Below are 26,376 nucleotides of genomic sequence, written 5' to 3'. Positions count from 1 at the left end.
AAGAGTACCGGTCACATCGCGCAGACATCAGCAGGTGATGACACAAACTCAACTCGTGCTTCTGATAACAGCTTGTCAGCTACCAATTGGAATATAAGTACTAATAAAATTGGCTTGGTCACTGACCATTCATTGTGATATAGGAAAGCGTGACGTGGCTGCCATCGGTCAGCCTGGGAGCACCCTAGCACATCAATGAAACTCCTATTTAAACTCTTCTTTGTTTTCTGATTCTGATACCTTGGGGTGAGAGTTGGAAGTATACTTGGTAAAGCATTTGCGTCAGGGAAGCCACGACCGCAGCCATGGAACAGGCGCGATCTAAAACCATTCCGAAGCCACGAAGGCAAAACCTTCTTTGGTTGATGCTTGGAAGCAGATAAGACAATTTAACCACAAGGCCCTGAGGTTCCAAGCTATGCATCGTGCTGTTGCAATTGGGCGTCGTGAATCTCGATTTGACCTCACTATCCGGATCTCAAAAGATATGGGTTGATTTGATAAACGCGCCAAGCGTGTCATTGAGCTACTCTCCTCTAGCTTGCCAGATTCGAACGGAGAAACAGATCATTCTGAATCAGATTTTGCGCATGGAAGGTTACGGGGCACAAACAGACAGCGCGGTGGTGTATATGGGTCTTTGGGAGCATCTACCATGTAATCGTTTATTCGATACAGACAGCAGCGCAGATGTTTAATGAAGCCCGTAATATGGATCTGGGCGAGGAAGGTCGCGAGCACTCGTCGTAAGGTCAGCATGCACACGCAAGAGACGCGAGACTATTTCTGCCTTGTTCGAAGTAATGATGATGCAAGCGACGTTGACCGTGAGGAGTAGAATGAACATCGCGATTTCGAATCTTATGCCAATGGTACGCTTGCTTGAAGCCCCGAGGGCATGATTCATGTTGAGCAACTGCTCATCTTCGTAGAGCTCGCCGTCCTCCTGAGGACTGAGAAGAGGGTACTTGCTTTCCGTAGACATCTATTGCTGAAAGTCAGAACATGATGCTGAGACGTGAGGGTTCGTACTCACAAAGATGCAGCTAAGCTTGGTTGGTGAGGAGATATTTGGCCCAAGATCTCACTATATATCGGATGAAATTGACTTGTCCCCTCCACGAATATGCTGCCAAATACGCCTGACTTCTTCACGTGGAATCGAGTCCGATGATATCGCTGGCAAATGTCTAACTTTAGTCATGGCATATGATGGGCCGATCAACTCCGCATCTCATTCTGACGTTGAGTGTCCAGAGAAGTCGAATGTACGGAAAAGGTCACGGTGTCACCAAGGACCGAGGTGCAATAATAGTGGAGCTTCGTCACACACGACACTCGGTATCCACAGAAAAACTAAGTTCATGATCATACAATCGAAGGAGTGATGGATCCCAGCATCCTGTAATAAAGGTCACAGGTTGTACAACCAAAGTATCAGTCAGGCAAATACTTTCGACCTCCATGCTCTCCAGTAGCTCAACTAGCGACGGTGTTCCGTTCATGACGCGCCCATGGGAGCACAAGTCTCGTACTTTCTATCTCCTCACCTTCTTTGTTATGACTGCAGTGCATGTTGCATTCACTATTCACACCGGTAGTGTGCTGGATAAAGCCTTGCCTACACCTCGCACGTACAGTAAGCTGGAATTCTCGTCATTTGGTTTCGTCAGATAATATAACGTTTATATGACTACAGCATGGATCGACAACGATTTCCCGGACCAACTTCCTATCGACATGCCTCCTGTGGCGCTCGAAATGGTGGATGGTGAAGACCACTTTGGTCTGTATAATGACGAGGAGTGGTCTACCCTGTTCCCCAATGACGGGTTCCTGACCCTCGGTCCGCCGAACCGCATTTTCATGGTGTCCATGATCCATCAGTTCCACTGCCTTGACATTATTCGCGTCGGAATGGTAGCGAACAGAACTGGGTCGATGCACCACGTTGAACATTGTTTGCGATACCTCAGGCAAACCATCCTCTGCAACTCTGACGTGACTCTGGAAGTGGGGCGTCCGAGATTCGCCGATGGAACTTGGCGCCACACTACGGATGGAGGGTCTGGAATGGTGCATCGGTGCAAAGACTGGAGGGCGGTCAGGGATTTCTTAATCGATAACCCTCCTGTGGAAATCGAACAGGTTTGGGGCTACGGAGGAGAAGCAAAGAATGGAACGGATATGGGCTACTATTAGTTCTTGACCGACTCACCCGTAGAATATCAAACGAGGAGAGCTTATGCTGGTTCTTACAGTTACGATTGCGCGTCTTTGTATTACCAAATCTAGTGTATGATTCTCAGGGAGCGATGCATCCTCAGAAGCGTAGACTTTGTCGCAAATTTGATAGTTCGATTGCAGCCATTTCCGATTTTGGTGCCTTGCAACCAGCCTGCAATTTAATTGAAGCGGGAACGCAGCGGAAGTCTCGCGGATTTTAAAGTATTTTTAGCGACTATGGTTGAGATTTTATCACGTCTAAGCTGCAAGCGGTTGCAACGCTCCTCAAAGTGGATTTCAATCGCCCGTGTCAGTTGCAATGTGCTGCTAATCATATAAAATACTATTACTGACGTTTGCGTTCGCCATGTAGGCTGGTTCTCAGATTTAGGTGTAACGCTATCTGATCATGTCCCAAAGTGGACCTCTAAAAGCCCATAATATCAGTAGGACTGGTGAGGATACACACATCTGACTAAAGCCATCAGGTCAGCTCACATGCGTTATTGCTTCATTCTCAGCGTAAGGTGACACAAGACATGCCGAGCTACGCTCCGGCACCCTAGTTTCCACCGAAGTTAACAATGGGTTTTCACACCGCTACGGCATATGAGAAGTTGCCTAGCTGAGGACAAAAACGCACTATAGAGAATTGCACGTATAACCAGCAAAATATCGGTACATAGTGTTCTATCACGTTCGGGATTTGTTCGGAATGAGCACTGCAGGCCAAGGTAAAAAGGAAATTCACATCAGATCAAAATGTCAAACAAAGGTCAACAAAAGCCTACCATAATTTTGAAGATACGAGGTATAAGTATCGAATCCGGTGAGGGCTACGATCTGTGCTCGTACGAGTTGAAGGGGGACCACAGGCCACCACCGAATGGAGTACCAATTGATTGCTAGGGAATATCTGCGAGCATGCAAATATTCACGTCTTCGAAAGTCTAACCTCGAGATAAACGTGCGATGGACATGCGGCGATCTAGGCGCAGCCACGATGCAACCCTTATGGCAATGAAGTTGTTGGATAGGATCATCGTGACGAATTTCGTACTTGAGATTCTACGCCCTTTAGTTTTTACGATAGCCATTGATATTTACTAGTCAGCCCCCCACTTTGCAACCGAACTCTTCCTAAGCTCGACGCCCTCTCGGACTTACTATGCCCACACCGCTTCGAGAAGTGGATCCCATCGGCTTCGGAAGCCAAGAGTCTATCTCGATTGCTCGACTCGTCGGCGTTAATCCCCCTATTTGCTATCCAACTCTTTTCTACTCTTTTCTTGCACTCTTGCTACTCTAAGGTATTCTGCTGCTCATTCCTGGTTTACACCGGCTTACTCACCTGGGCGGTAGATAGATCGTCTCCTGTTCACCACTTTCCTGTATCCCCATGCACCGGGTACCATATACAGCATCGTCCTATCATCGCCTCGTTGGAACGGCCAGTATTCGCGCGTCAACGCGCTTTTAGCGTTCAGTGTCTACGTGTGAATCGCCTAAGGCGGGAAACCCTGAAAAAGCCTTATGTGTGATCAAACCTTCACTATGCATACCATCTGATCACAATTTGACGCGTCGGGGATGTATGAGTGCCCATAACGTTTCAGTACTGGAAAGTAGACGCCTGTAGGTGCGGAAAAAAACAATAACCTCGGCCAAACCTCGGCAAGGTTTCCACGCTCGGTACAGTGACGTAATATATGCAGCCACAACGGCATTATGCAGGCCGCGCGCTTCGCCGTGCGGTGACCACTCTTAGGCCTTAAGGCAGCTTAAGGCCTTACATTTCCTGTCCTTATCTTATAAATATAGAGGCTCGTAATTTTGCCCCCTTCTGTCCCAATTTCAGATCTTCACGCGCTTTCAGTTCGAATATGTCTCGATTCAGAATGCAAGTACTATTTATAGGCTCGTTTATCATATTCGCAACACTTCTCCGTCATCCAACTACAAAGCCCAACTTGAACAACAGAACGAAAAACAGGGAAAGACGTGCCTGTGGTCCAAAATTGCCTCATATCCGTCCGCGCGCTCGCCGAGAGACCGGTGTGGCCTCCTTGATCTTGTCCGCTCGTCAAAGAGAATGAAGTGGTTCTCTGTGCCACCAAGTTTGAATGTCTGGATCCATATGGTCTTGTTTGCGACCCTCGAGTATGCCGCATTAATACTCGTAGCATATAGTACATTCGCAGAATAGGTACAACGCTCAGTAAGACCAAAGGCATAAGACACGTGTGGGTTGTACTTCTCTTTAACGACAAGAAATCAGATCACCTCGAAGACTTGTCTCCGAGCGTAAGGTAAGGACGGTATCCAAGGTGGGAAGGACATATAGTGGTATAACATACATTGTGACGGTTGAAAAGAGCAAATTCGTCTAACACGTCACGAAGAGCCAACGACAAACATTTCGTGCGCAGTAGCTGAGTCAGAGTTGACGCTGGGAGGCGCTGTCGCTGGTCGTGACGGTTTCTCCTTCTTTGCCTGTCTGTAACGTCGTTGTTTATCCCAAAGTCAGAATTAGCCGGAGAATACATCACGTCTTCGGACTTACAGTTGCAAAGTCGAACATAACGATCTGGTCACCCCCTCTTACAGCATCAAATGTGCTGGTATTTGTGGCGTTTTGCAAGTCCTCCGTATCCGAGGGCTGGCGTCTCGTTCGAGGAGGCATACTCAATGAAGCAAGTCGCGGGTCGCTGTATTTCCTCCGGTTATTAAGTATCACTAAGAGCGAGTTGCTGTATATCTTGGACCCCAGAATTGCCGGTGTGACTTCAAAGTGGTTGTCCTTATAAGCCCAGAACAGACTCAGGAATACCAGCCAGGTGACGGCTGTTAAAGGCGGTTAGTCTTTCATTTGTTTTCTAGAGTGCCTGCAGATACCTGATGCCATTCCCGTTTCAACGATGATTCGAATCAACTCGCCAATTATCTTGTCCGTTTTACGAACGCCTGTGCGCCTCCGGGCCAGCTAAATGAATGCAATGATTAATGTGATCCTTGCGTACGTATTAAACCACGTACATGGTAGGACATGAGAATGAAAATAACAACATCACACAATGTCATCAATGCAGACCATACCTACGCTTATAAGCGTTTGTTCCGCCTGAAATTTCGATAGGACGCACCGTAATATATTTAAGGAGATCACTCGCTCTTGTCGTGTCCTTTGAAACAACTTGGCTTTCTTTGATGCCGCTAACCAGGGCGGCGATGAATTGAAGAACGGCTAGCTGTAGAGCCATCAGCTACTCTTGGATAACATACGATAAATGTTCCCATACTGATGCTACCAGAATACTCTGAACGAGGGAGTGGCCAATAATCCATATACGCCAAGCATAAAAGCACTCCACGAGTGCACCAACTGTCTTGGTCGCACTCAGTACTGAACAATGTCGCAAAAATGACTGTTCAACGCACCAAGCGATGGAAGAATGATTTCTGTCAAAGTTTCGGTGTAAACGAGAAAAACGTCCCCAGCACATCCCCAGCTATAGACAAGGACTTCCCAAGAATCATGGGAGGCTACCCCAGTTTGGACCGTCTCGATGAGGAATACTATGTAGACGCATATCTTGACAATTAGCGGGTCGGAGAACGGGGAAACATGATATGTATCTGTGGTCATGTAAGCGAGACGTCGATGAATTGAAGGACATTCTTACAAAGCTGTACTATCAGGATACCATACAGGGCCCAGTTTAACTCGTCCCCTAAAATCTGTCATAGTCCTTATTACATAGACTACTATGATATCCATACATTGTGAACGCTTACGTGCGGAATGAGCCTGGAAGATGAATTAGCTAACTGCATTGGTTAGTGAGCAAATAAACCGCTTACATCTGCAGAATGTCCGTAGGAACATCGCATGTGGCCATGGTCAAGTAAGCGAGGTACAGCGAGAGACAGATGAACGTGCGGGTGGTACTTATGGTTTTCGGTTGTGCTACAGATGATGCAGACGGCACAAATATCGAATCACAACCCCTACAGCCACGAGACACCGAGAGAAGGCGCTATTCGTGGACCTGCGCGCTGATCGTAGAACCCAATGTTTCTCTCTCTTGCGATTGGTGGATAAGATAGGATTAAGGTTTGGAAAGCCCAGGTGACTGGGAACTGGAGCCGAAGGCTGCCGAGCCCCCACAGTTCGCGATGGAATCGAGTCGCTTAGCAGGACCACGAATACCACCAGCGGCTGGATCATTTTGGGGCTCAGAGGACTTCTTTCCTCATGCTTTTTGTATACCGCTTTTCAAACCGAACAGCATAGGTCGCCGCATATCACAGGCAAGATAAGTGAGCTTCTATGAAGAATGCACTGTCTGATGTATGTAGTATTTGGTTACTGCACCGGTTACCTCAATGATCTGATGAGGTTTTAGGTGACGAGTCTTGATACTCGACTCAACCATGTAACCGTACCACATCCAGACCCCCCGAATCCCGTGAGAGCCAGCTTGTCTCATGTATCCACTATTGAACTTTAGATCCCACGGAAGACATCTCGGGAGAAGACACTCCAATATCACCTCTCTAACGCTCACTAGTGCACATGTACGCCTCTTATATCTTCATTAATGTTTAAAAAATAGTTCAAGCGATGACTGCGGACTCCACACACCATCGCAGTAGCCATAGCACACGGCTGAAATATAGGAATTGAAGCTCTGTAAGCTGTCAAGGCTAATCTGACCTGTAGCTCATGCATCCATGCGCTCGTCAGCACTTCCAGCTCCTCTTCCCCTGTGTTTCAGATTGTAGTTCCGTATCATCGTCCTATACGGAAGGGGCTGAGAAACCGCAGCTTGGGAGAACGAGCCATACTTACAACGATGTCAAGGAGGCCAATACCCCAGCCGGCACCTGAGCAATGAAAACCAGATTTAAACTTTTGATATACGCTTGGACAACCAAGTCCTGCTCGGAAGCTGGAAGCGTGAATATGTAAGCAATACTTTGCTGTAGTTCCTTTGCCACAGTCTCGGAGAGAAACGGGGCTGTGGCGCGAAGGTCGATGGTAAGTTGGTTGAGGAATACAGCGGCTGATATTCTATAACCTTGTTAGTGATGCGCAGCTGCTCGGTTGAGACGCCATACGCTAGCCCAATCAATGCTCCTATTCCCTGCACCAACGCCATCAGCCCAGTTGCTTGTGGTATTAACTGGGACTCATGCGCCAGCTCTGCCTGTCGTCATTATCAGCATAGATACATCACGGTATATAACATCGTGTTTCTCACTTGAATAGAAACATCGGGTAATTGTAACGTCGCTCCTAAAGAACTCTTACCTCAAGATGTGAGGTGCATATGTCAAAATCAATACCCACCTGTACCAATACCACTGATGATCTGGTAGCCAATCATTCGCGTGCGCGACGAGGCAGGGCCCATTGTGTACATGAGCCCCGTCCCTATAGAGCTGAGCAACGGAAATATGACCATTATACTACTCTGATCTTAGCTTCGGATGCCACCAAGATGCAGACGGGCACTTACGGCCAGTAATAGCCAGTTTTCTTAGAGAACAGTCCCGCAAATACAGGAGCTTTAAACAAATAATCAGCTCCAGTAACGATCGAATGGGCAACCAGATTCACCGAGGCAGCTGGATAAGAGGAACGGAAGGGTGTCAATTCCTGATTGAAGCGCAGTACGCCCTTGTACTTGATACCAAAGCGGAATGTAATACTGGGGAGTTGATAAGAATTAACCGTTAGACAAGCTCGGTATGACTGAGTGTTCAAACGTACAATTTGATCGAATAGCGCCCAGTACGTCCAAAACGAAACAAAAGAAGAACCGAGGATGGATTTTCTGAGAATACTCCATGGCAAGATTGCCCGCGCACCCTTGATACGCTGCCAAGCAAGAAACGAAGCTATCCCAACCGCAGAGAGTATGAGCGGGGTAATGACTGAAGCAGACTTCCACGGATACGTGTTACCGCCAAGCTGCAAGGGGAAAAGAAACGCGATGATCATGCCGCTTGAGATAAGGCATCCGATCCAGTCGATCCTGAAATGCATGAAGTACTTCGAATGAGAGACATGCATATAAAATGTGTAAACATGGACGCACTCTAGAAACTTAGCAGCCAAAGTCTTGTCAGAGGAGGCTTTTTTCGGTGCGTTCTCGCCAGGCATGAAGTAAGATATTGCGAGAGCCAGGCCGCCGATCTACATCTCAATCAGCTTTACCAGAGAAGCTATATACTCCAATCGAAGTCACCGGTAGGTTTACTGGCAAAAAAATGACTTTAAGTGAAGTATTAGCGTAATTGATGAGGCCACACTTACCGTAGAAGCACCAACGCCATGTCACCTTTTCTAGTAGCAAGTGTTATACAAAGACTACACGTAAGTACGCTTTTACTCACCAGAAAATGCACCACCGATAATGGGACCTATCGTACATGCAATAGTTTCCATGAGCGCGATCATACCAAAAAGTATGGGGCGGATTTCCAGCCGTGCAATCTGCCCAGTCGTTGAGTAGCGACTAACCGCATTCATCAGAGATCACATACCTGCGCTATCAACCAAATCGCAGCAACATTGACGCTATCACATAGGTCAACAATCAGTCAGCTTGGACATCAACGTACGCACGTTGTAGCGCCAATCCCGGCTATCAGCCTCCCAACAATGAGAAATGGCATGGAGGTTGAAACTGCACAAAGAAGACTCCCCAGCTCAAAAATCAAGATTCCAGAAACGTACACGCGTTTAGTTGAGTACAGGGTTAGGATTTGACCGACGGGAAGGGTGGCGACAGTCTTTGTCAAGAAGTCTGAATCAACTGTCAAAGAGAACTGCTATCCCCCAGAAACATCATCCTCTTACATGCTGTAGATATCCTGTTGGAGGGTATAACGCGACGTTTGTCTGATAAACACAGTGAAAACAAAGAATAAACCACTCTCACCAGGAAACCATCTCGAGCGCATGAAACTCCGATACTATCGTTGCAGTCGCAGTGCCGACGATAGTCACGTCTACGATGGACAAGTGAGAAACCACCATTGAGCCACTTGGCGAGGATTAACTACCTATAGACGCGATAGATATTGCTATCAAAAGCCCGCTAACGGAGAGTAAGGACCCATCCGGTGGTGACGATGCTGCGACTCACCCGCACGTCAGAGCCAGCTTTCTTCCCTCAATGTAAGGTTGCACCGGAGGCTGTTCGTCCGTCTCCTCTTCTCGAGCTTCGGAACATTTTTCTGACTCTCCTTCACGATGGCTCGCACCGTTGGGTTCAGGAAAGGAGTCGAGATTTGCATCCGCATGGAGAGCTGAAGTATCTGCTGCCTGCCGCTGCATTTTACTATCCATCGTTCTCCGTAGAAGCAAAAAGGGACCAAAAGCGTTACGAAACTAGAGGACCCCGCGCTCTAGTCCAAGCTCTCATGCCGCTTGCTTAGACGAGTTTGAACCGCCGGCGTTTGCCTTGCACCCGACACATTCAGGCTGTGTTTATCATAGCTATCACGCAGATATGGTAATCTTCGCTGGAAGACTTCCATCTCCGCCACGAAGGCCTTCACAGGTGCTTCCGAGGGACTGGAATTTGATTCTGATCTGAGATTAATCCGGCGACTTTAGCTGATCCGACGGAAATTTACCCGAGCTGCTTCGGACATATGTAAGAAATGCAGCGTATAACCCATTCACGGGCACATTGAGGATCCGTCCCGCGGTGCATGTACACTTCCGTGACCCTTATAATTACATCCAACCTTCTACTATCCATCACGAGGAGGTTGGTTCTCCTATCGTTAATGCAACCACCACATTGAGCAGTGACTTGATAGTATCTATTAATAGAAAGAAGGGTGGCTCTCATGTGTCCATACTTCGTGGAGCCTTGTTCATTCCTGGACCGATGCTGTTCAGAACATTGGATGTTCGCGGTCACAGTTTTAGAACGTGACTCCTCTTCGCCTTGCAGACATCAAGCTTTCAAGTTCCATGATTAAGATGTTCCAATATCAAAGATGGAAGATACCAGCTGTCTAGCCAGCAACCATAGAGAGCTCAAGCACTCTAATAAAAAATGGAATCCAGGCCTTATACGGGAATAAATACCGCCACAAAGCTTCCAATTGTCAATGCATCCGGCTGCGGCTATATTGGTGCCGGAAATTCGAATAAACGCCACAAATCGGCAAGACGCACCCAAGGTGGCGGGATGGCACGTAGCGATAAGATGCGCACCCACATGATCAAATTAGGGTTTAAGCAAGCTCGGCGCGCGCCCGTTTGGTTCAAACCATGTTCGCCTATTAGTCAATTGTAAACCATCTTCTATTTCACTTAGTTTGAGGCCATGCCGCATGAGCTACGGGAAATAGAAGGCTACGCCGCATCAGTAACCTACGATGGAATCGCAGTTGTGCAATGCGGGTCGCAGGCCCCGCAGTCCATCATGATCACGATGCATTTTTTCTCATGAACAACCTCTGCGCCTCTGCGTCGCGCGGACAGGGGGATAGCATGAAGAAGGCAAAGATGTAGTGGAAAGTCGCGACGCCAATCGAAGAAAAGCGTTATGAAATACTACTGCGCTACTGCTGCTGGGGTGGAGCTGGGGTAGAATTGCTCTGGTAGGGTTATTACAGCAAAGAGGTTCCGCCCTTGCCGAAGTAGACGTCATCTGACCTAAACGCTTGCGTCTCCGCTGCTTCAAGAAGATGACGTCCTTTTCTACGAGCCGCCTCGAGAGCCACACGGTGCAATGGCACACGAAACGGCCAAGCTTTCTCGTCAGTGATGTCGGAAAGCTCCAGGACAACTCTGGCTAGTTTGGCAGGATTCCCGTCGAACTTGGAGAGGTCTTGAAGGACATTTCGGGATTTAGTTATGGCGAGGCTTGGGTTTTTGTATGCAGGGTGCTGTGGCTCTATAATGTTCCTTGAAGGGGCGGCTGTGCGAAATAACGCTGGCTCAAGGAGTGTGAACTGCACAAGGTCAACGCCATCGTGGGAGTCAAATATAACGCCGCCAAACGAACCCATATGTTCCATGATTTGTCTACCTCCTGTAAATACGCCTCTGTCAGATACTCGAGCGCTGGAATACTTCTGTGAATTAGGTGCAAGAGAAAATCTGCCAATAAACTAACCGGCCTTCCTAAATAACCACAAGAAAGTGAGATCAGCTGCGTCGGACGTACAACGACAACTCACGCCGCAGAGTAATGCGCGACACCTGGTGCTGCCTCTATACTCGTCCTGGATGCGACCTGGAATAACTTCCCCCCTGGAGGGACTTGTTCACGGAATGTACGCACCGCCTCCCGCGTAACGTAGGATGCACCCCAAAACATGACTTCGAAGAGACTACGCGCGTTGGCATCGTCTATGCCCTCAGCCTCGGAGATGACGCCGAAGCCCGCGTTGTTGAATACGGCGTCAATCCTGCCGAAGGCGGCGACGGCTTGCACGAACGCGGGTCCAATCTTGCCCTCGTGGGTAACGTCGAGCTCATGAACGCGCAGCTGCGAGGCAGGATATTTTGTCTGAAGGTCGGCAAGTAAGGATGGACTGCGGAGGGTGGCAAACACGCGATCGCCACGCGCAAGTGCGGCCTGAGTAACCTAGATTCCAAAGCCGGACGACGCGCCCGTGACTATGTAAGAGAAGTGAGTGAGTGTTTAGTTTTGAGTTCGCTACTCTTGGGGTACGTACTGAACCAGACCTTTTGTTCCGACGTATTAGCAGAAAGGTCGGTCGCTGAGGCCATGGTGTCAACAGGAGAGTCAAAGATGTAGGAGGACGGTAAGGAGGAATACTGATAGGCCAACAGGCCAACAACATGCGCTCCTACTATCAGCGCGTCCCATTTCTCTGCGTTCCCACGCCTAGACGGTAATCACGCTAGGGAACCCGCATCTTTCCGAACAATTAGTGCGTGAAGCGCGCAGCCTTGTTTCTACGCACCCAAGATCATTCTCGCGATGACCTCCTACGTCCATCAGAAAGTCACAAATTTGGGACGCAGCCAAAGATCTGTGGATAGGGGTAGGAATGCCACTTTCTGTACAAAGGCATCGCGCTTACCACTGTTGGGAGTACTGTTAAGATGCCGAACCCGAAGGTGTCAAAACTTCGTTGAACGACAACAAGATAAGAGATAAGAAACATCTATTTTCAGACAAGGTTTGCAGTCATTATAATGGTCGAGAAATCGCGCGCACCAAGACTCGGGAGCAGGACAGGGTCAGAATAAAGCGTCATTAACGCAAATAGGGTCGACTCCCACCGCGTTTAATGTAGTAAAACCCCGTCCCGGGCTGAGCGCCGCCTGAAAAGAGCTCGAAGCGGTATAGGAATGTTCTCCAACACGACAAAAATAGCGGCTCAAGCGCTCGATAGTAATGCTCCGCTTCACCCTCCTTCCGCGGCTGCACTAGGCTTGGACCCGTTCCGTCGCCATGAAATCTCGTGTCCCCCTCTTGTTTGTGAGTTCTGCGTTCTGTTTCATATATTTCTACTGAGGTTGCGGCACATGCCTCCCCATATAGGGTTCGTCTGCATTCGGCATCAAGGGCACACTGGGTACACGCATACACGATATCAACGAGTGTCGAAGGATCGTCGAGTACTTGAACTCCAAGGGTTACCATGAATACGACGGCGCTCGAAAGTATGGCGATGGGTCATCGGAAGAAGTGCGTCATTGTCATTTTGAAGCGTCGTATGCGCTTACACTCTCTCAGTACCTTGGGAAGCTGAGAGATCTGGGCGCCCTTGAGGGCGCTAAAATCGACACAAAGTCAGTCTCTGCTACTATTACGATCAAGTGAAGCCTAACATGCTACCAATGGCAGGGTGTTTGTTGCTATTCCAGGAGTTCCAGGAGACCATGCACCAGGAAAACTTCGCGCATCTCTACAGGAATCATTGAAGGCCTTAAACATGGATAAAGTTCGGGTTTTCTACTTGCACCTTCCTGACAGGGGCACACCGTTCGAAGACACGTTGTTCGAGATCAATGAGCTTTACAAGGAGGGAAAGTTGTGAGTATTACCCGAGACCTCGTCTGTGAGCGTCCTAGCGAGCTGAACATCATGCAAAGCGAGTACTTCGGGCTCAGTAACTACTACTCTTGGGAGGTGCGTGCCAACGGATTGTCAAAACTGATTGACGTTCAAACAGACTCGGATCAGGTGGCAGAGATAGTGACTATAGCCAAGGCGAAGGGTTGGATTGCGCCAACCGTGTATCAAGGAGTATACAACGCCCTAGAGCGTAACATTGAAAGCGAGTACGCTACACCTGTCCGTCTAACCAGATACCTACTTACTGACGTTCGAGAAAATAGACTTATACCATGCCTTCGCAAGTTTGGGCTGAGCTTTGTGGCGTATAGCCCTCTGGCGTAGGTGTCAATATGCCAAGTGGGTGTCTTGATTGCTCAGTACGATCATTGATGTAGTCGCGGCCTGTTCGGAGGCGTAGATCCAAATGCTCCAGCGAAAGGCAGTCGCTGGGACTTCAGCTCTTCCGTCATGGCTCCCGGTTTGCACATGCGTTATAAAGGCTACACAGAGATATTCCCTCAACTTACAGAGACACTTGTACGTTATTTAATTCTTGCGTTGAGGAGATGAGAATGCTTTACGTTGTAACTTTGGTTTCTAACTAGAAACGACACAACCTAAGCGGGGCTGAAGTTGCCTTGCGATGGCTCCAGCATCACAGCGCCCTAGGACAAGAGGACGGCATCATCCTCGGCGCAAGCAGCCTCGAGCAACTGCAGGCTAATGTCGAAGACAGGTGAGAATTTCATCATCATTTCCGAACTAAAGGCCAAGCCTGACGTGAACCTACGATCGCTGTAGCGAGAAAGACCCGCTGCCAAGCGCAATCGTGGATCTGTTGCAGGAGATGTGGGTTGTCAACAAGGGGCGATCACCTCCGTACTTTATTGTTCCTGGAGTCGGAGGTGGAAAGAAGTAGTGTGGATAGTGATCCCTATTCCCCTAAAGCACTTCCTATCATCTGTAACGGAAGGTTGTATCCACGTCATTATAGGCTGTTGTACATTATCCGGGTATTTGCAATCCAACAACAGACATAGCATCTTCGGCGGCAAGCTGCACTTGAGCGCTTGAGCGACCGAGCTCTTCCTTCCTACTTTTCTCCGCCGCCATCGCACTTCAGAAGCATTTGCTTTCTTAAGTGTGTTCTGGCCATGACACATACGGTTTCATTCCCCACTGTTGCATGCGGTACAATATACACGTATCCACACTATAAACTTGGCATCTATCCACTTGTGTACTCCCGGTGCTTAACCGGAATGCTTGAAGCTGCTTGGAAAGCTGCAGCACAGGAGAGGCGCATGTCTTTGCACCATACACCATGCGTTAGAAAGAATAACAAGAAGCACTTCGTATCAACGTATGAATCGTCTTCAGCTGTATAAAACACTGTTCATAAAACAAACAGGTGAAAAGATGGGCTCTATAGTATGCGTAAATGCAAATGCTTGTGAACGTAAACATGAAAGAATATCGTGAATGTGGAGATACGAGAAAGATCAAAGTCGATATGGTATACCGGTGCATTACAAGATGTGGAATGATGAAATCGTTAAATGCTCAAAAACCAAGATGATATAAAAATTGTCAACACACAATGTAGATCGTCACCTCACAAATCACCTCGCGCCTCACACTTCGCCCTTGCGCCTCCGCCCCTTGAGAAGCTCATAAAGAGCCGTCGCAGCCACACCGCGCTCCTTCTCCTTCGTCGTCCCCGCGCCCACATCGGGACCATCGTGCCCCCGACGCGACGCACTCAAATTCTCTTTCCTCGCCGCCGCTCTCGCGCCCGCTCCACCCAGAACGAGCGAAAATCGCCGCCCGCCGATCCCCTTCCCGCTCTTTGTCGTCGCATTCGGCAGAGGAAGATCCTGCGTAGAGACAGACTGCGGGATACGAGGTAACTCCCGCGCGAGCGGCGGGGAGGGCGGTGACGGCGGGGAGACCGTCCGCGCGAGGACGGGCGTGGTCTGCAATGCGATGGCGGGGACGGAGAAGCGCTTCGCGCGGCGCGCGGTGTCTTCGACGCGGGAGACGCGGAAGCGCACTGTTGGTTCGTCTTCGCGCTCGCCTGGTGCGCCGTCGCCGCGGGCGAGCGCCGTCGACCGACGCGGTTGCAGTTCCGGGAAGGAGGCGGGGTCCAGCTCATTCGCCATGTCGACTGCATCTTCATCGACCGGGCCGACCAGAACCGGATGGGGCCCATCCCCCTCGTCCTCTTCGCCCTCCTCATCCGACTCGGCAATGCTCGCAGGCGTCGACGGACGCCTGTGCAGCCCTATAGCCCCGTAAACTCTCTCCCTCTCGCTCGCATCCGGCATCGGAGGCACCACCCCCGCGCGCCCATCAAAGCTGCTCGCTGCACTCCTCTCTCTCCCATGAAAGTCCTCCAAGATATCGACATAGCTCCTCGGCCGCGCTTTCGCGCCCTTGCGCACCCGAATCGGACCCATCGCCGTCCCGCTCTTCCCGCTCGCAGCACTTCCCTCCCGCCTAATACTCCCCGGCGCACCTATCACCGCGTCGTCAATGCCCTCAGCATCACCAGTAGAGGTAGCGAGAAGACTCCCCGCCAAATCCAGCGGATCCTCACCCTCGACACCACCATCATCGACATACGGCGAGTTCTCATCATCCGACGAAATCCTAGGCAACACCACATTCACATGACTCCGCGCCGGACTCCTCCCCGTCCCAACCGAAACCGTGTTGAACGGCACAGGCGGCAACGCCGCATTCGCCCGCTGACTCGGGCTGTTCCGCAGCGGACTGCTCCGCGCCGGACTGCTGCTCAGCACGCCCGCACCAGTGTACCCATTCGCATAGTGCGCGTATCCATGTGCAGCGCCGGAGGCAGCGTACCCAGCCGCACCGGGCTGGTACGAGTTGCGCCTGGACGACGGCCCCGGGCTCCCGCTCAGGCTCGGCGGGAGCGCCATCGCCATGAGCCCGAGCGCCTCGGGCGTCTCGCGGCGCGCGGCGGGGAGCGAGACCCACGCGGGCGCGCGTGTGAGCGTCGGCGACTCGAGCTCCTCGTCCTCGTCCTCGTCGCCTTCGCCATCGGCTCCTTCCCCGGCGTATGCACCGCGGGCCCGGTGCAGAGAGTCGGTGGACGCCGAGCCGAGAAGCACGTTCGGCGCGCTGCTCAGTCGCCCGAGCCCGATTCTGGACGGGCGGATGGTCGCGTTCGCGAGGTCGAGCTCGGTGTCCTCTTCTTCTGCGACAGGATCGACACGCGAGTTGCGGTTCGACTGCGCCCGTGACGGCGGCGCGATCCGCGGCGGGTCGTAGTACGCGTGCGCGGGGCCGAGGACGGGGAACACCGTGTCGTAGCACTCGTTGCACGCTCTCGCGGGTTTCGCAGGGGAAGAGGAGTCGGATGCGTCGACGATGTAAAAAGTCTGCGTCCGTAGTATCAGCTCTTGCCCGCATACAGACGACGAACGGAGGAGAAACGCACCTTTCCAGAGCACCCCGCACACACACACCTTCCACACAGCCGACAATGATGTCTCCGCCTCGCATACCGCCACCCAAACGGTCTCGCACACCGCATACACGCGTCCGTCCGCGCATCCGGGATCCACACCGGCGGCAAAAAATTGTCCACCGGCGCCCTCTTCCCCTTCCCTCTCCCCTTCCCCCTCCCTGTCCCTTCTTCTCCTCTCGCTCCCGTTCCTGCGTCGTCGAGCTCATCGTCCTCCGCAATAGCAGACGCCGCAAACGCCTCCGCAGGCGCCGCGTCCAGCGCAAGATTCGTCGTCGAGGACGACGCAAACGGTGTGCCCCCAAACAGCGCCGACGTCGAGCGCGACAACAGCGGGGCAAAGGACAGCCGGCGCTCTCTCGCCGGCGGCGGGCTTGCGGATGCCGAGGCCCTGAGGTCGCCGCCGCCGCCGGGGGGAGGAGGAGGGGGCGGGGAGGGCGAGGTTGAGGTTAGGGCGGGGTCGTATGGGAGGGCGCGCAGGGCGCGGCGGACGTGGTTGGTCGATGCGGAGCTGGTGAGTGTTGAGTTTGGGAGTTTGGTGTTGAGCGAGGCGAGGAGGGATGCTTTGGCGGAGCGCAGGGCGGTCGTCCAGTCGTTGCTTGATTGGATCGAGTCTGCGTGGTGCGTGTTAGTAAACCTCCAGGATAATCGCAAGTGTGATGAGAAGGAAGGCGACAGAGGCGAGAAGGGAAAGGGAGAGGGAGGAAGAGAGAGAGAAAACGCACCAGCATACACCGCAAAACTCCCACTCGGACTCAACACCTCGATCCTTCTCTCCTCACACACATCCAACACAATCTCCACATCCACAAGCGCAACATGGCCCCTATACACCCACCGCTCATCGCCCTGCTGCTCGCTCGCCGACTTCCTCTGCTGCTGCTGCTGCTTTCTCCGCGCAGGCATCGCAGGCGCCGACACTGGCGGCAACTCGCGCTCGCGACTCCGCGCAGGCGGCGATGGCGATCCCTGGCCATTAGCCGGGAGAGCCCTAGAGTCGTTCAACGGCGACCCCCTCGTCGGCTCGCGCCCTGCCCCCGCCCCCGCGCCCGAATCGAGGCGCCCGCGCTGTCTCTGCTGCAGCTGCACCCTCAACTCGCCCAGCTCTGCCTCGGACTTACTCCGACTGCGCACCATCAGCGGTCTGCTGATCTTTCTCGCTCTCCCCACTCCTGCCCCTACCCCCGGTCCTTGCCCACTCTCCCCAGGAAACGCAACAGACGCATCGCCATCTCCCTCCTCGTCGTCTTCAAAGCTCAAACCAAGAGGCGGCAGCGGCATATCCTCCTCGCATCCCTCCCTAGCGAGCCACACCAGACAGTCGTTGAACAGCAGAAACTCGTGGGAGCGCAGTGCACCCGAGGGGAGCACGAGCACGCTGAGCGGCCCGCGCTTGACGAGTGTGCGGCCGGGCGCGACGAGCGCGAGCGTGCGCGGGAGGTGCGCGGTTGCGCGCTGGAGGTGCAGGAGCGCGAGGGTCTGTGCGTGTGTGTGGAGGGAGGTGTTGAGGGAGGTTGTTACTGCGCCAGACTGCGTTAGTATGTGATATACAAAGAGAGAGAATGGGAAGGGATGAGGGACGCACTTTTCTCGACGAGCCCACGCACGTCCTCCAGCGCCGCTCTCTCCGGGTCCGCCTCGTCCGTACACCCGATCAGATCCTTCAGCAGCAGCAGATACCGCGGACAACGCTGCACGATCGTCAACAGCCAATCCGGCAACCTGAGCTTCCCGCACGCGGGGTGCGCCTCCTGCGCCCGTATAAACTTGGCGAACTGGGGCGAAGACGACAGGTGGGCCGTGAGCGCGGAGAGCGACGAGGGGAAGGACGTGATGAACGGGGTGTATAAAGAGAGGTAGGGGAAGTGCGAGCGGAAGAGGGGGGATAAAGGCGGGAGCGGGATCGTCGGTGGGGCGAGCAGCGTTTGGTTAAGGGACGTCTGCGAGGAGGATGCGAGCCCCGACGTTTGCAGCGAGGTCTGTGAGCCCCATGCGAGACTGCCCAGTGCGGCCGAGGGCGGAAAGGACGGCGGGCGCCCGGTGCCGTTTGGCGCTGCGGGTGCTGCGGCGAGGTAGGCGGAGAGGGCAGAGTAGAAGGAGCGGTGGAGGTTCCATATGTCGATGAAGTTGGAGAAGATCGCGGTGAGCTCTGTGCGCGTCAGGAGAGGCTTGGGGGTGTCGAGCGAGGCGATGATGGGTGTGAGGAAGTGCTGTGTTGTACGTAAGCGGGGACGGGATGACGAAGCGAGGCGGGATGAGGCGATGTCAGGGGTTATCGTTATCGTGGTCGGTCATCGTGCAACGGTGCGCAGTACGCAGTAGGTGGGCACGGCGATGCAGCATGGGTAAGAGGTGAGGCTAGTTAGTACGCGTAGAAAAGATAGAGAAAGAAAGAGGGAACGCACAGAATAAATCAGATCCAGCCCATCCACATACGACTTCTCGGTGTCCACAAACTCTGTGATTACTTTCCGCCGCTTTGCCTCGCGCCCCTCGTTCACGACCACCCGTGCACGCCTCGCAGGCCGGAGATGCGTCGGCTGCTGATTGAGCGAGCGCCGTTTCGGTCTCGAGGCCGCCGTCGGGAATCCTATAGCGCTCGGGCTGCCCGGTGGAGGGGGGGAAAGCGTGGACGGTGCTGGGGTATTTGTAGCTGCCCCGTTCTGATTGGGAATAGTATTAGGATTGGCGTTGACATTCTGGGTATGGCCATGGGCATTGGTATTTGGACTAGTGCTCTCCTCGGCGAACGAGTCCACCGACGCGAAGCTGACCACCGACTGCCGCTGGAGCGCTGGGTGCGGCTGGGAGGGTAGAGAAATGCGGCGAAAGGGAAGGTAGGCGCTGCGTGGTACGGGTGGCTGGAGGTGGGATGTGTCTGGGCCCGAGGAGGGGAAGGATATGGGAGCTGCCATCGTCGACGCTTCACCTGGGCTCTCTTCGTATGAACAAGCCTTGACTCGCGAGCACAGTGTGCTCGCTATGTCTCAGCAATCTCCGTGGTCGTCCGCTGGATTAAAATGAGCGATGTGTGTTTTAAAGAGAGAAGTGGCCGTTTGTCTTGTGTGAGACCACAAATCCGATGGCCCCGTTGTGACGTCTCACAATCCCTTTTTTGGCACAACATTGCCCATTCGGGATATGTTCTCCACGTGACACACCACTATCTATTTTTTGGCCATCAGCCCCTCCTCCACAGCGCTGAGACAAGATCGGAAAAGTCTAGAAAACGATGACCACACTTCTACCCCCGCCAAAACGTCAAAAGCAGTATCACGGCATCCCTGAACCAGTTCCTGAAACTCCAAAACCATCGCCAAATGTCGTCGTCCAGTTCGTGAACGAGCACGACGGCAGCGCCATGGCCCCCGCCATCAGCGTCCCAGCCAACATCGCACGCGAGAGCCTCGAGGTTCTCGTGAACAGGCTCTCTAAAAAGGTGCGTCTGCCTCCCAAAAACGCTGTACAATAAAGAATCGACCATGCATCGGCATAGGAAGACGACGACTACGTCCCGTTCGCGTTCCACGTGCTCCTCCCCGCCCCGTCGTCGATAAAAGAAGAGGAAGCGGGGAATAAAAATGCACCGACGCGCATCGTCGTCGCCAAGTCGATCGAAGCGGACGTTCTGGAGCATGTTTCGCAGACGTTTACACATGAAGATGTGATCACCGTACACTGCGCGCCGCAGTCCGTGTTCAAAGTGCGCCCTGCGACGCGGTGCTCGTCTACACTGAGCGGTGCGCATCGCCTTCACATCACTTATGTGCTCCCGCGGACGCTGATCGTGCCCCAAATACCAGGTCACACCTCCCCAATCCTCTGCGCCTCCTTCTCCCCCACCGGCTCCACCCTCGCCACCGGCTCAGGCGACACGCACGTCCGCCTCTGGGACCTCGCAACCGAGACCCCCTCGCACACGCTCGCAGGGCACAACGGCTGGGTGCTCTGCGTCGAGTGGGACGCGCGCGGGCGGCGCCTCGCGAGCGGCGGACACGACGGGCAGGTGCGCCTGTGGGATCCGAGGACGGGGAAGCCGGAGGGCGATGCGATGCGCGGGCATCAGAAGTGGGTGATGGGGCTGGCTTGGGAGCCGGTGCATCTGTGCGTTTCTTTGTTCCTCTTCTTCTTCCTCTTCTTGTGCTTCCTCCTTCCTTCTCTATGTTCCCTAAATTAACGAGTGCACAGGAACCCATCGTCACCCCGCCTCGCATCCTGCTCAAAAGACGGCACCGTCCGCGTCTGGGACGCGGCGACGCGGCGGGTGGAGTACACGCTCGGCGGACACACCGCGAGCGTCAACGTCGTCAAGTGGGGCGGCGGCGGGCTCGGGCAGGGGTTCAAGTGCGGCGTGCTGTATACGGCGAGCAGCGATCGGACGGTGCGGATATGGGATGCGGATGGGGTGAGTCGACTTCTCTTCGAGCTCTTCGGGACGAGGCACTTTTATAGTCTGCTCGCTGTCCCCGCTCGCTTCCGTGTTTTATGTCTTCCATTTGCGTCTTCGCTGTTCCATCATTCCGTCTTTACGCATGCTCGGTGTGACGCCTGGTGTACCGTCCCTCTCTTTGCGTATGCGCTGCTTCCTTGCCTCGCATCACCCTCGCTCTTGTTCCCTCACATCTCCGTCTCATCCACTTTTCATCTCTCGCTCTATCTACCCTTTTATCCAAACATCATCTCTCATCCGACTAACCACGCTCCAACACCATCCAGGGCAGACTCCTACACACCCTCACCGCCCACGCGCACTGGGTCACCACCCTCGCACTCAACACCGACTTCGTCCTCCGCACAGGCGCATACGACCACACAGCGCGCGAACCCGCCTCGGACGCCGAAGCACAGCACCGCGCACTCGAGCGCTACGAAAAGGTGCTCAGTCGTACCCCCGAGCTGCTTATCAGCGGCTCGGACGATCATACGCTGTTTTTGTGGAATCCGTTTCCTTCGTCTTCGCCAGATTCAGGTTCAGGGAACGCGGACGCGAAGATGGGAAAGATTAAGCCGCTGACGCGGCTGACGGGGCATCAGCGCCAGGTGTCGCATGTTGCGTTTTCGCCGGACGGGCGGAGGGCGGCGAGCGCGGGGTGGGATTCGGCGGTGCGCCTGTGGGATTGCTCTGGGTCTGTTTCGGACGCTGCTGAAGGCGCCAAGGGGGGTGGGATGGGCAAGTTCGTCGCGACGCTGAGGGGGCACGTTGGGCCTGTGTATAGGTTGGCGTGGAGTGCGGATTCGAGGATGTTGGTTAGTGCTAGTAAGGATGCGACTGTCAAGGTGCGTCCCTCCCTCAAATGACACGATACTTGCGCCCCAGTGCTAACAACGACGCGGCATTACTTAGATATGGGATCTTCGGACGTACAAGATCAAGTCTGACCTGCCCGGCCACACCGACGAGGTGTACTGCGTCGACTTTGTCGCCGACAAGGTCGTGAGTGGTGGACGCGACCGGGTGCTGAAAATGTGAGTCGCAGCGTGCAGCCACTTTTCGTGCTACATCAACAACGCTAATCTTCGATATACTCTCTTTTTAGATGGAAGAATTGATATTTTTGTCTTGTGATACATCGTTTCCATATTGCGTATGGCGTTCATACAAGCTACTGTATGTGCCGAAGCACTATGATCCTACTGAAGTATATTTACAAACAAGCACGATACGGATGTATGCATAGGTATGTGAAGAATTTGCGTCGCCATTCTTATGTTACAGTGCATCGCGGGAAGCACACGCGCCACTTTGTAGTTCCTATCTGAAATGGACAAAGGTACGTGTTAGAAAGGCTTGGTTCGTTCATTGCGGTGCACCACATATAAGCACATACCTATCGGAATTTCAGGATCAAAGGATACCCGTGGTCCTTTGCAAAGACGAGTACACCATCGCCTAATTCGCGCACTATGTTATTTCCCTCTGCGGATTGGTAGTAATAGGTGCCCGCAGCGGGCCTGTACTCGTGAGGAACCCATGTCACCCTACGCGAACCGCCCCATAGCCAGCCGTCGGGACACAGACGAAACGAAGATATCATGGATGTGTTGTACAGTGTGGAAGGGTCTTCCTTTCGTACGACCTCGAATTGACGCACATGCTGCGAACCTGCATCGCGGCATTCTGTAAGTTCGAGTAAGGCTTCTTTGCGCGTCTTCACATCGCGTATGAGAACGAGGATTCTGTCGAGGTCCTCCGATTTCCATTCATCCCCAGTGGGATAGATAGTGTACCGGGGGACTTTGCATGACGCTTTATGGATGCAGAGGGGAACCGTATTGTCGTAGGATATTTCAAAGATCTTCCATTGTAGCGCTTCATCCTTGTCCGAGTAGATGCATTTACTTGGCAGGAGCAACTTGTCAGGTCTAAAGCGCACATCGCATACCGACTGTGGGATGAGTAGCTCATGGGTGCAGCGCGCTATGAGGTTTCCAGATCCAGCTCCTAACCGGCAATCTTGAACGATTATCTCATATACCGTTGTCTTTTTGTCGCCGAGATCAAAGACGCTGCGTGCCTGCATTAACACCAATCGCCGTTCCTCGGGGGAAACAAAAATCGACCATGCAAGATACGGTGCATTGGATCCGGTGCGGCTGCATTTGATCCGAGCCACTTCCTTGCGAGTCTTTACCGACCACATCAGGACAGCCATAGATGACTTGTCACATACAACGAAGTACGTAGACTTTGGAGAGAAGCAGCTTCCCGAAATGTCGTCTCCGTGTGTGATGGTAAAGAGAGATTTCAAGGGATTGATTTCATAGATGCACGTAGTCTGTTTCGTCGTTCTGTAGCCAACGAGGTTGCCGTCTGGGGATGCTGTCAAGCCATCAACATAGATCCCCCCACGAGCACCCGGAAGCTTCGCTTGGGAAATGGAGCCCTGTGAATGGATTCTATGAATCTGTGCACCATCTTGCATTAGCAGATCTTCAACGGCCGTCGCAACAATTAACGCTGAATCTTTGCAGCTTCCCAGCACTTCCCTCTTCATGTCATGTTGCGAGAGAAGAGGTGGTGGCAACGTGGGATCAGTAATCTGAATGATCTTGTCGTTCATGACTAGCACCAAAGAATTCTCTTTGCTTGTGGATACCTCCATGACACCACGATCCGCAGACTGATAGTAGTGCTGGCCAATCTTGATCAGCCAATGCTGAGAAACTCTCACGACCTCGGTCTGGGGATGTGGCCCGGATTGACTACTAGAATCAGACCCCGACGGGGTTCGATCCCAGAGCCATTCAGGGATGGACCAACGCTCCGTGTTCTTCCTTTTTGATTGGCTGGAGATCGAATTGAGGAGGTGATTCGTGTGGGAGATGAGCACGAGCAATATAGGTTTCGTCGGGTGTGATGAAGAACACATCATGAGATCTAACCTGCCAGACAAGGTTCCCCGTATTGCTACACCAAATAGAGATTAGGTATCCATATCTACCACATATCCAAGAATCTGAAGGAGAAAATGACATCTCGTGGAAACAGCCACAGGTAGGTATCTGAACCTTCCGACACGTATTCGGTGGCTGATTGCCGTTTTCGCCCTTGTCGGCCGTTAGAATCGATATTTCTGACATGGAATAGCTATAAGCAGCCACGCGACTTCCGTTGGACGAGATAGCGAAGGAGGAACTGGGAGAGCTGATCCTCTTGATGACGTTACTTGACAGCAGCCACACACATACTGTATCATTTCGGACAGGACATTCAGGATATGCAAGACAAGAGGAATCCCGCGAGAAGCAACCATTAAGCCTCAAGTCGAATATAATGCCGGGCCCAGAGAACTCCTGGTATTTCGTGGGCTGAGAGGCGATCATGACATTCGCCATAATATCCCACAACTCGATGGGATTAGTCCCCATCGCAGCGAGACGTCCATCGTGGGAAATACAGTTAACGCGTTTCTCGTACTCGACCGTCCGAAGAAGAGAATGTCAATTTTCGTCTAAACTCTATGGCGACCGTCTTGGCATATTCGAGATCTGCTGCATAAAGCGCCCGGAGTCGTGTCTTGGTAGGACATAGTGCAAGTGCGGTGTGGTAGACATGGAGAGATGATTGAGAGATTGGCTCGAAGAACATGCTCATAAGCCGGTACGTGTCATATAGCAGAGCCACGACCGACGTTTTCTCGGACCATAGCTTCCAGGTCTGTTTGGAAGGATCGCGTAAGGGTGTTTGCATGCCCCAGCTGTAAAGCTCACTCACTTTCAGAACTTTGATCGTTCGCTGAAGCGACACCAGACACTGATCCAATGTCCCTATAATGGAGGCAGCCTCAATCCAGTGAAGAAGGTTCTCGTTGACAAAATCCATGAAAACGCTATACAAAGTGGAATTGGGAAGGGACATGCATGTATGATGACCCCAGTTAGTGACAGCGTAAGCAAGAACAGGAGATATGGCGTCAGCCCGTCTCTGTTCGAAGTCTTGGATTTCGCTATGTAACTTGCTCGGATCGCCAAATCGGCAACCATCCTTCGTAAGTGACCGTTGCATCAAGGTCAGGCAAGCACAACCAAGGCGACGATGAACGACGGCTGGATGCGTGAAGTACTCTTTAGACCGCCCTGCATGCCACAAAAAGTCGCGAAGCGATGTGTGATACGTTGTGACGGGTCCCCGGGCGGGCGGGGCAGACACAATGGCTAACATGGAGTCAAGGACAAAACGCACTTCATAGCCCACAAGCTCAGAGAACTCGTCAATGGACAGCGGCTGACGCAATGCGAGGATCATGGAGAGAATGGCGTGTCCCTTAGAAGGATCTTCTGACGAAGCGGTGACATGGTTGTAAAGTTGATCTATAGTCTTGAATTTGTGAGCTTGCAGAAGCGTGGACAAGAAAGCGCGGCGCTCAGACGGCCCCTTCTGCTCAAAGAGCCTGACTATGGTTGTAGCAACAATGAATCGATTAGCAACCTCATTAACCACTTGCTGAAGTTCGTCTTCCGATGGCCAAGGGTAAGAAGGGATCTGACCACGAGCATTCGAAAGATCACTGAAGGATGTCCGCAGAAAGTGTGTGACGTCGCCCTTGGCATCGAAATGCTCTATCTGAACACGTCTGACGAGAGTATATTGATCCATCTGATATTGAATATGTGGGTAGGGGCGACTGGTGAGTACGACGTGAAAGCTGGGTACGTCCCTTGCTGGAGCGCCCTGACAAAAGGGTCAACGAGCTGAGCAAGGCGCTCGTTGCTTTCTCCTGGCTCGCACTCGTCCAAGGCCTCTAGGAACATAACCATCGAGCTTTTAGCATCCTTCCAAACGTTCTTTAGCCGTTTCAATGGCTCGAGGATAAGACGAGTGAACTGCTCGTAACGCGATCGTTCCGGCCTTAGGAGGCTTGGATCTTCAGCGATCACGTCGGAGATGGCTTCCTTGGCACGCCAGTGACGAAGGCCGAGCTGATAGGAGATGGTAGGGATGACGCGTTCGGTGGTGCTACGAACTGGATGTCTTCGGGAGAAGAAAAAGGAGGCTGCGAGCGTGCCATTGCTGTGAAATCCCTCCGCGAGAGTGTACGCTACCGGCGACTTTGCAGACCCCGACTCGCCGGAGAGCCAAATGATCTT

General features: G+C 52.6%; 8 protein-coding genes across 8 annotated transcripts; 3 read left to right on the top strand and 5 right to left on the bottom strand.

Moving 5' to 3' along the window:
• The first annotated feature begins 1,466 nt into the window (after positions 1-1,466).
• CONPUDRAFT_126688 (uncharacterized protein) lies at positions 1,467-2,266 on the top strand. Its single transcript, XM_007772496.1, has 2 exons — positions 1,467-1,639; positions 1,700-2,266. Exons 1-2 carry the CDS (start codon positions 1,504-1,506, stop codon positions 2,200-2,202), a joined length of 639 nt encoding a protein of 212 aa, XP_007770686.1. The 5' UTR covers positions 1,467-1,503; the 3' UTR covers positions 2,203-2,266.
• A 2,354-nt stretch (positions 2,267-4,620) lies between these two features.
• CONPUDRAFT_155633 (uncharacterized protein) lies at positions 4,621-6,125 on the bottom strand (the record flags this gene model as incomplete). Its single annotated transcript, XM_007772495.1, has 10 exons — positions 4,621-4,719; positions 4,790-5,070; positions 5,122-5,209; positions 5,263-5,322; positions 5,370-5,474; positions 5,526-5,608; positions 5,665-5,862; positions 5,910-5,964; positions 6,022-6,034; positions 6,088-6,125. The coding sequence occupies 10 exons, from the start codon at positions 6,123-6,125 to the stop codon at positions 4,621-4,623; spliced, it is 1,020 nt and encodes a 339-aa protein (XP_007770685.1).
• A 658-nt stretch (positions 6,126-6,783) lies between these two features.
• Positions 6,784-9,489, bottom strand: CONPUDRAFT_166793 (MFS general substrate transporter). Its single transcript, XM_007772494.1, has 18 exons — positions 9,384-9,489; positions 9,301-9,335; positions 9,177-9,246; positions 9,095-9,108; positions 8,861-9,041; positions 8,779-8,812; positions 8,629-8,728; positions 8,549-8,578; positions 8,481-8,491; positions 8,331-8,428; positions 8,003-8,267; positions 7,850-7,940; positions 7,749-7,797; positions 7,580-7,698; positions 7,491-7,525; positions 7,348-7,436; positions 7,079-7,300; positions 6,784-7,026 (listed from the first exon to the last, which is right to left on the bottom strand). Exons 3-18 carry the CDS (start codon positions 9,185-9,187, stop codon positions 6,951-6,953), a joined length of 1,425 nt encoding a protein of 474 aa, XP_007770684.1. The 5' UTR covers positions 9,188-9,246; positions 9,301-9,335; positions 9,384-9,489; the 3' UTR covers positions 6,784-6,950.
• A 1,377-nt stretch (positions 9,490-10,866) lies between these two features.
• On the bottom strand, positions 10,867-11,995 carry CONPUDRAFT_166792 (NAD(P)-binding protein; the record flags this gene model as incomplete). The annotated part of the gene is made up of 5 exons (XM_007772493.1): positions 10,867-11,211; positions 11,265-11,323; positions 11,376-11,383; positions 11,440-11,849; positions 11,951-11,995. The coding sequence occupies 5 exons, from the start codon at positions 11,993-11,995 to the stop codon at positions 10,867-10,869; spliced, it is 867 nt and encodes a 288-aa protein (XP_007770683.1).
• Positions 11,996-12,323: 328 nt separating this feature from the next.
• On the top strand, positions 12,324-14,326 carry CONPUDRAFT_106935 (Aldo keto reductase). Its single transcript, XM_007772492.1, has 10 exons — positions 12,324-12,713; positions 12,777-12,923; positions 12,972-13,027; positions 13,083-13,271; positions 13,331-13,367; positions 13,422-13,519; positions 13,577-13,633; positions 13,691-13,832; positions 13,901-14,031; positions 14,097-14,326. The coding sequence occupies exons 1-10, from the start codon at positions 12,687-12,689 to the stop codon at positions 14,212-14,214; spliced, it is 1,002 nt and encodes a 333-aa protein (XP_007770682.1). The 5' UTR covers positions 12,324-12,686; the 3' UTR covers positions 14,215-14,326.
• Positions 14,327-14,652: 326 nt separating this feature from the next.
• Positions 14,653-19,703, bottom strand: CONPUDRAFT_145159 (uncharacterized protein; the record flags this gene model as incomplete). Its single annotated transcript, XM_007772491.1, has 5 exons — positions 14,653-16,702; positions 16,762-17,402; positions 17,514-18,308; positions 18,374-18,998; positions 19,194-19,703. The coding sequence occupies 5 exons, from the start codon at positions 19,701-19,703 to the stop codon at positions 14,930-14,932; spliced, it is 4,344 nt and encodes a 1,447-aa protein (XP_007770681.1). The 3' UTR covers positions 14,653-14,929.
• A 317-nt stretch (positions 19,704-20,020) lies between these two features.
• Positions 20,021-22,495, top strand: CONPUDRAFT_126677 (WD-repeat protein; the record flags this gene model as incomplete). The annotated part of the gene is made up of 7 exons (XM_007772490.1): positions 20,021-20,227; positions 20,285-20,528; positions 20,592-20,892; positions 20,977-21,193; positions 21,505-22,065; positions 22,133-22,254; positions 22,326-22,495. The coding sequence occupies 7 exons, from the start codon at positions 20,021-20,023 to the stop codon at positions 22,336-22,338; spliced, it is 1,665 nt and encodes a 554-aa protein (XP_007770680.1). The 3' UTR covers positions 22,339-22,495.
• A 3,494-nt stretch (positions 22,496-25,989) lies between these two features.
• Positions 25,990-26,376, bottom strand: CONPUDRAFT_37063 (uncharacterized protein; the record flags this gene model as incomplete). The annotated part of the gene is made up of 1 exon (XM_007772221.1): positions 25,990-26,376. A coding segment is annotated over one exon (387 nt), but the record flags the coding sequence as incomplete, so codon positions are not given.

The sequence above is a fragment of the Coniophora puteana genome, assembly GCF_000271625.1.
Source record: "Coniophora puteana RWD-64-598 SS2 unplaced genomic scaffold CONPUscaffold_9, whole genome shotgun sequence".
NCBI lineage: Eukaryota > Fungi > Basidiomycota > Agaricomycetes > Boletales > Coniophoraceae > Coniophora > Coniophora puteana.
This window is presented reverse-complemented; position numbering and strand designations above follow the sequence as displayed.